Source organism: Lontra canadensis, unplaced genomic scaffold (genome assembly GCF_010015895.1).
Source record: "Lontra canadensis isolate GAN:19392208 unplaced genomic scaffold, GSC_riverotter_1.0 scaffold24, whole genome shotgun sequence".
In the NCBI taxonomy this organism is placed as follows: Eukaryota; Metazoa; Chordata; class Mammalia; order Carnivora; family Mustelidae; genus Lontra; species Lontra canadensis.
The window spans coordinates 22666668-22674452 of record NW_022631018.1 but is presented as its reverse complement, the minus strand read 5'-3'; the positions used below and the strand labels follow the sequence as shown (position 1 = coordinate 22674452).

The following is a 7785-nucleotide window of genomic DNA, read 5'->3' as shown; positions in this document are numbered from 1 at the left end:
GCTGCTTAGGTGGTTTACTTAGTACGGCTTGGTTGAGGATGACATATGAGTGGGTAGCACTGAGTCGAAGATGACCCCAGTTTCTGTGTTTGGAAACTGGATAGAAAATAGTCTATTTCTCAATGTCGGGAACAAGAGGAGGAAAAGTATTCTGAGTGGAAAGATGTATTCAGATGTTAAGGACCAATGGTGTAGCCAGGTAGAGATAACTAAGAAGCCATGCTGAGGTCCAGAGTGAAGTCTGGCTGGAAAATTAAATGCCATTAATGAAAAATCTCTTAGAGGTTAGCCTATAATTTTCATGGAAGTATAGGAATTAATTTTTGTTTCCCTATAAGCCATGGCAAAACCTATTGGCGACACATATGTTGAATAAGAATATGAATCTCATGCACCCAGTGGCCATGGCAAACCTTTGAGCCACTTGTACAAACACATATTTAATAAATACGTGTTATAGAGACCTGTGAAAACAAAATCAGATAAAACAACAACAAGCTGAGTGCCGGGAAGATGTAGCTGATACGGTCAGACCCCAGTACGACACCGTGAGTCAAAACTACATTTGGGTGAGACTATGTGGTAACATGTAGCAAGAAATAAAAGAGGGTCGTGGGGCTCCTGGGGGCTCCATCGTTGAGTGTCTGCCTTCGGCTCAGGTGATGATCCCAGGGTCCTGGGATCGAGCCCGGCATCGGGCTCCCTGCTCAGTGGGAAGCCTGCTTCTCCCTCTCCCATTCCCCCTGCTTGTGTTCCCTCTCTCGCTGTGTCTCTCTCTGCCAAATAAATAAAATTAAAAAAAAAAGAGGACCACATGAGTTTGCCAAGTGATCCAACTTCTGACTATTGAACGGAAATGATTCAGTATATATTAATGAAAATTCATCTTAGAGTTGTGATCTACAGAACAGTGTTACAAGGGAACGGGTTAATGGGTATGCACGGGGAGTTGCTCAGACGAGAAACATGAAGGCTATGAAGAATACAGGCAGATATTTACACTGACGCTGAAACCGGATTTACAATTGTCACAAGTACGCAAACACGTGTCTACAAGAGAGACTGACTGCAAAAACATTTAAAAATGAAGACTGTGGGGCGCCTGAATGGCTCAGTGAGCCTCTGCCTTCGGCTCAGGTCACAATCCCAGGGTCCTGGGATCAAGCCCCACATCGGGCTCTCTGCTCGGCGGGGAGCCTGCCTCCCCCTCTCTATCTGCCTGCCTCTCTGCCTGCTTGTGATCTCTCTCTCTCTCTGTTGAATAAATAAATAAAATCTTTAAAAAAATTTAAAAAATGAAAACGGTCAGAATGATATGATTATAGGTAATTTTGTCTCCCTCTTTTTTTAAAATAAAGCTCATGTGAGGACAACTTGTCAAAGGCTTTTATTTTTATTTTATTTTTTAAAAAGATTTTATATTTATTCATGAGAGAGAGAGAGAGAGGGCATATGCACAAGAAGAGGGGAGGGTCAGAGGTAGATGGAGAAGCAGACTCCCCACTGATCAGGGAGCCTGATGTGGGGTTTGATCTCAGAACCCTGGGATCATGATCTGAGCCCTAACCAACTGAGCCACCCAGATGCCCCTCAAAGGTTTTTAAAAGGTACATACTAAGTTGCAATAAAGCAAACATGTGCATTAGACATGCTCCAAACACTTATTTAACTGTTTCTTCAGTATGGATATTGGGGGGGGGTAATAAGAAAATGGGAGTCACTTAAGTGAGATTTAAAAAGATTGCTGAGAAGCTCACAGTGGCAGCAGTGTCCCTGTACCCCCCCCAAAAAACCCCAGTTGATCTGGATGGCATGAGGGGGTCGTGAGCCATGGTGGTGGCATCCTCACGTCACAGCGGATGTGACATGGGACACATGGGGGAGCAGGACCACAGTGACCACCGCACCCCATTCCCTTACACTGTCCCCGGGGTGGGCCATGGTGTGATGTGGCCTTGGGGCCTGCCTGCAGTGGAAGATTTGAATTTCAGGTGGTGGGAGATGCGACAACCACGTTCCTTTGTGCTCGCATTTGGTTTTATTGACACCTTAACCACAGCAGCGGGGGCAAAGGCCACAAGGTGTGAGGTTGTGTGAGTGGAGGCAAAGGAACTTATGTTAGAGAAAAAATCCTCTCTACTGCACAGACTTTCCACGGCCCCACACCCACCCCGAGAGGCCCCTCTCGCCCAGGAAGTGTGCGGCCGCCGGACGCATAAAGGGGCTCCTGCGAGCGCCGCTCCTCAGCTTCTCCTCGCACAGCTCCGCACCGCTCAGCCATGAGACCTCTCCTCCTGGCCCTGCTTGGGATCTGCCTCCTCTGTGACTTCCTCGTGGAAGGTAAGCGGGAAGGTTCTGTCTGGGAGAGGCGTGCGGGCCGGCGGGCACACGTCCCAGCTTCGACTCAGGGTTTGACTGGGGTAAACAGCTTTCTCGGGTGAGTCTGCGACTGCCTGTGAGCAAAACGGGAATGAAAACTGAGGTCGGGGACTTTATGGATCCTGAGGACAGACAGAACTTGCTCACAATCTGGCTCCTACTTTTCATAATTACGTGATTTGGGGTAAATTTCTCAACCTCTCTGGACCTATACTTACTTAGAAGTTGAACATAATGACAGATACTCTCACCTGGGATTAAAATGAAAAAAAAAAACACCCAACAATTTAGGAATACTTATCGAATTTCCTCACTAATAATAATTTTTTTTAAGATTTTATTTATTCATTTGACAGAGACAGTGAGAGAGGGAACACAAGCAGGGGGAGTGGGAGAGGGAGAAGCAGGCTTCTCTCTGAGCAGGGAGCCCGATGCGGGACTCGATCCCAGGACCCTGAGATCCTGACCCGAGATGAAGGCAGACACTTAACAACTGAGCCACCCAGGCATCCCAGTGATAATTTCTTGATTGATGTGAGCTGTGGAATGGTGGTGATGATTATTTGTGCCCTTGTAGTTTTTGCCTATTTGATATCAATCTTGATAAATTCTCAAAGTTTTTGGAAGTTTAGTCACAATGTGGGGATGAGTTGGAGGTTGTATATTCTGAAGAGAATCAATAATTCTATTGAAAAGAATGATTGGGAGCTCATGCCTTCATACCCAGGAGATCAATATTAACTTCAAGTATACAGGAGAGTCTGTTATTACTGCTGTGAACATTGTTCCCATTAATGACAAACTTCTTTAATTTATAAGAGACCATATGTCAGGTGCTAACAAATAGACCAGTGGCTCATACACATTCAGAGCAACCTGCCAGGACACCCACCTGAGACAGCTCTGCTGAGCCTCAGCTGACTGTCCTACACGTATTGTCTTAAAGGATCATTTTTTTCCTCCAACTGATTGAAGTATAGTTCTCCTTGTGGCTCTGGCGATAAGAGAGAATATTTCTCAAGTGTAACTAGTGTTTCAGTTAACTCTCCCTTCAACCTCCTAGTTTATAGCCTTACTTCTTAGAATAGGATATCTGAATCTGGTCCTGGATCCCTAAGGGTGTCCATGAATAGAGGTGGCAGGTTTGGAATTCCCTGACATTGTTGGCAAAATAAGTACTGATGAAACCAACTTTAAGGCTAGTCAGTGAGGCCAAATATTGCAATGTGGCTGCCATTTTGCCGAGACAAAAAGTCTGCTGTTTGGTGGAAACTCAGGCATGGGTGGGGACAGCAACCCTCTGTTGGAGACACAGGAGGACTGCAGACATGTGGGTCACTTCCCAAGCTTCCTCCCTGAATGACCTCTGTATGTGCCCCTGGGGCTTAGCCTCTACGCACACCTGCAAAGCAATGTCTGCTCCGACTCTGCTCTGCAACGGTCGTGAAGGTGATGACCTCCCAGAGAACACTGTGGCTTGGGGCTTTGGAGTCTAGTGGGATTCTTTGGGTCCTGGAGTCCACGTTGGGTACTTCTCAGAGAAAATGAGATACAGAGAAGTTGGGTACTTCTCAGAGAAAAATATTGTTTCCTAAGTAATGAGAAAAATACAAGAAAAGATCCCTGTCTTTCACCGGGCTCGGAGACAGCTCAGCGTTAAACATAAATAGGCAAAGACAGGGGCAAAGGACGTGTGGATGGGTCACTGGGAACGCCGGAAAGCAGAGATGGCGAGGGGCGCAGCTAGCTGACAAACACCTTGTATGTAGTTTCATGTTTAAAAGAAGTCTGGTATTGGGACGCCTGGGTGGCTCAGTTGGTTAAGCGGCTGCCTTTGGCTCAGGTTGTGATCCCAGCGTCCTGGGATTGAGTCCCACATCAGGCTCCTTGCTGGGCAGGGAGCCTGCTTCTCCCTCTCCCTCTGCCTCTGCCTCTGACTGCCACTCTGTCTGCCTGTGCTCACTCTCTCTGACAAATAAATAAATAAAATCTTTAAAAAATAATTTAAAAAGTCTGGTATCAGCAACAGTGGAGATCAAACTTGGTCCTCATCAACTATTCCTTACATGCTTTTAGCATCATTTCCCTGAGAGAAAAATACCGTTTTACTTAGGAGAAAACCAGCACTTAGAAACCTTGATTACATTCCACCAAACCTCTAATATTATCAACTCTCCCAAGGTATTTGCCCTTCTCCAAGGCAAGACTGCTCTCTGAACTGAAGTCTAGAAATCCTCTGGGGGGGGGGGGTGGATTTCTATTGAGGATGGAGAGTTTGAGAACCACATCCTTCATGGAACTTACACCTTCACATTTACAACAGCATGTGCTTCTCCCCACATTTAATGTTGCCTTCCCCAAATCACTCTCCACCACATCACTCTCTGTTATTTTGTTCTTAGCACCGTAGCGTTCATGCTGTTTGAAAAGATCGTTTATGGTTTGTCTGCTCGGTTTTCTTTGCCAGGTGTGGGGAGTGAAGTCCTGGAAAAGAGCTTCTGTGTGAGTCTAACGACCAAGAGACTGCCCGTTAAAAACATCAAGACCTACACCATCAAGGAGGGCCCCATGAGAGCAGTAATGTGAGTTTGTGTCCCCAGAGCCTGGGCTGGATGAGACCCGGTGTGGAGAAACACTGCCCTCCTCAGGAAGCGGGCATGGGGGAGACCTCAAGGGGCCCAGCCGCCCCTTTGCTCTTCCAGTTAACCATGGCTTCCTGTAGCACCAAATGACAGTTACTGGAAAAATTTGACAATCGAATAAGGAGTGTTATCCTCCTTTCTGATTTGGTTTAGCAGAAGAATCTGACTGGGAAGGACGGCTATGGTGCTCAGTTCTGAGGGTTAGGGTTGGAGATGGCTGGTTTGGCTCAGGACTTGACCGTAGGGCCACACCGGTGTGGGATGCTTCTCTACCCTTCCTTCCCCTTCTCCTCCCTTCCTTTTCCTTAGGGTGTGCTAGAGTAAAGTACAGTGCCATGTTTTATCACTTACCATATCTCAAGGAAATGTGCGAAAAACTAGCCTCCCTAGTACCATTCTTTGTCCAGGATCTCATTTTCAGAATAGCAGTTCTTCCCAACACATAATTGCAATTTTACCCAAAGAAATTAAATAAAGAAATCACCTTTGTCCAGAAAACAAGATGAGTGTGTTCAGATGTGAAAAGGAAGGGAAATGTAATAACTGAACTAGATGACCTCCAAGGTCCAGTGTAGTTACAGCCGTTGGTAGCTTGGATGGACTAAGGTGTCTGAGAATTATGACAAACAAAGGAGCTGGGTATTTCCTGGACGTATTTCTCTTTTGTGTTCAAATAGAAAGGTTTTCATTTCTGGTGTCAAGGTTTGGAGAACAATTTCTGCACAAAATCTCTTGTCTCTGGTCTGATCTTAACTCCTGGTTCCAAGGCGTGGGGATGTGACTAACTCAGTCTTTTCCTTGCTTTGCAGCTTCATTACCAGACGTGGCTTTAAAATCTGTGCTGACCCACAAGCTGACTGGGTGAAAAAGGCAGTAGAGAGTGTGGACAAGTCTACCAGGAGAAACATGAAACAGACCAAGCCTACCGGAGCCCAATATTCCACCAACACAGCTATAACCCTGACCGCGTAGTGGCCTTCTGGCCGCTCACTTCACTAGCCAGCCAGCTCATTTCCTTTATAAATCTCCTGGACTAATTCGATTATATTCACTTTTTATAAAAGTGCTGCGTGAGCCCCCTTACTTTCTTGTATTGTTATTTTTCATGTCTTTCTCCACTTAGATGTTTCATTAATAAATATTTATTATTAAGAATAATCTCAAAGTCTATTCGCTACATATTGGGAAAGGTAACGTATCATTTATGTTCTGTCTCTCTCCTCACTGTACCTCCCTCTGATGGTATTCGTGACGGGAGAGATTCTGGCTGGTGTTTACGAGAGATGAAACCTGTTTAGTCATCATTCTTAGGTTCCAGCTTGCAAGTGAACATGGTGACAATGTGACAAGCGACAATTATGACAATGGCAACAATTTAAGATCCATTTCAACCTGTCTTCATAATAGAGTTCTATTTATGCAATAGGGGAGAAGGAAGCCAATGGTCATTGTGTTTCCATTCTGGGGGTCCCCACTGAAAAGGGGCTGCACTCATGTTTGATCTCTAGCAAATTCTCTTCCTTCTCTGTGTTTCTTTTCATTTCCTAAGAAAAGACACAGACACAGGGCTTGTCAGTTCTCTGATTTGTCAAGGTAGCAAACATTAGACTTTCAATGAAAAGGTATTTTATTCAAATAACAGGCAGTGTTCTTTGAAGGGAGCAATGACCTTGCTGCCTTTCTGTGACGTCTGTAATCGTCACGGCTTTATCTAGGTGTGCTTGTCTGTTGGTCCTCTCACCTCAAACCCTGTCCACCTGGGACTTTCTTGAATGTGATCACAGCTTGCGTTAAAGTTTTAGTCAAGTGATCATCTAGGCATTCAATAGCCCAGATGTATGTTCCGCTGTATTTTCATTAAATTGCCAATTTGATTCATGTTTGTGCCTATACTGTCCAAGTAGGCTGCGGTGCACACATCCGGTTCTGACTCTAACTAGTGAGGACTAACTGTGCCTCAATCATCTCGAGGGAAGAGCAAGTACTTACTACTCTGTGGTCACCAGTATCAAGTGCTTTCAGAGATGAACTGAGGGCACCTGGCTGGGGTCTGCTCACTGCGTCGCCGTGAGTGGAAGCATGAGAAAGCTGCTTCCTAGCAAAGGTGGGCCCATCTGTCCTCTCCCGCTTCTATTTGCCCACGATAATTTTCAAAGCTGGTCTTGAAGGAAAAACACTAAGAAGAAAATACTTGCTTTATGAGGGATGACACATGGCATAGTCATAGGAGAGGAAGGGAACGGATTCTGGACTGAGGTGTGTAACTGAGTTCCCAAATGTGTCCCAGACCCTAGAGGGTTCCATGAGATAATAATGATGTGACAAATGGAAGACTACGGGTATGCACATCTCGTTAACTCTAGGGCTGCTGTATGATGTCAAGGGATTTCAGCCAAGTGGTGTACGTAGCTTTTAACTAATTGACTGGATTTTTTGAATTTGTTTGTGTAGGACCTGAGTTTGCTAGCTGTCATCTGGTGGTTTTTTGGATTTTAATTCAATTTGAAGAAATAATGTAAGAAGAAGAGATCTCAGAATATTATTTTCTTTTTTTAGGGACTGCCACCAATCTTTGTGCTCTGATGACATCTTGTACTAACATTTACTCTAAAATGTATCAATTTGTACTGAAATTGCTCATTTGACTCTCTGTGTCCTCCCCTCCCCTTCCCCACAATTAGACTAGAAACTGCTCATATATACTATTCAGAGCCCAGGATAGAGCTGTAGGGCATCGTTAATATCTGTTGGATGAATGGAGGAA

At 45.2% G+C, this 7785-nt stretch overlaps 1 protein-coding gene across 1 annotated transcript; it reads left to right on the top strand.

The window, feature by feature from the left end:
* The first annotated feature begins 2261 nt into the window (after positions 1–2261).
* Positions 2262–6008, top strand: LOC116870888 (lymphotactin-like). The gene is made up of 3 exons (XM_032863088.1): positions 2262–2340; positions 4847–4961; positions 5831–6008. The coding sequence occupies exons 1-3, from the start codon at positions 2280–2282 to the stop codon at positions 5991–5993; spliced, it is 339 nt and encodes a 112-aa protein (XP_032718979.1). The 5' UTR covers positions 2262–2279; the 3' UTR covers positions 5994–6008.
* Positions 6009–7785: the final 1777 nt, after the last annotated feature.

What these genes read in the sequence shown, in the direction of transcription:
- LOC116870888 (XM_032863088.1), top strand. Translation starts at nt 2,280, where the DNA reads ATGAGACCTCTCCTCCTGGCCCTGCTTGGGATCTGCCTCCTCTGTGAC. An exon ending in CTGTGACTTCCTCGTGGAAG is followed by an intron (nt 2,341 to 4,846) that starts GTAAGCGGGAAG and finishes TTTCTTTGCCAG; the next exon opens with GTGTGGGGAGTGAAGTCCTG. An exon ending in GGCCCCATGAGAGCAGTAAT is followed by an intron (nt 4,962 to 5,830) that starts GTGAGTTTGTGT and finishes CTTGCTTTGCAG; the next exon opens with CTTCATTACCAGACGTGGCT.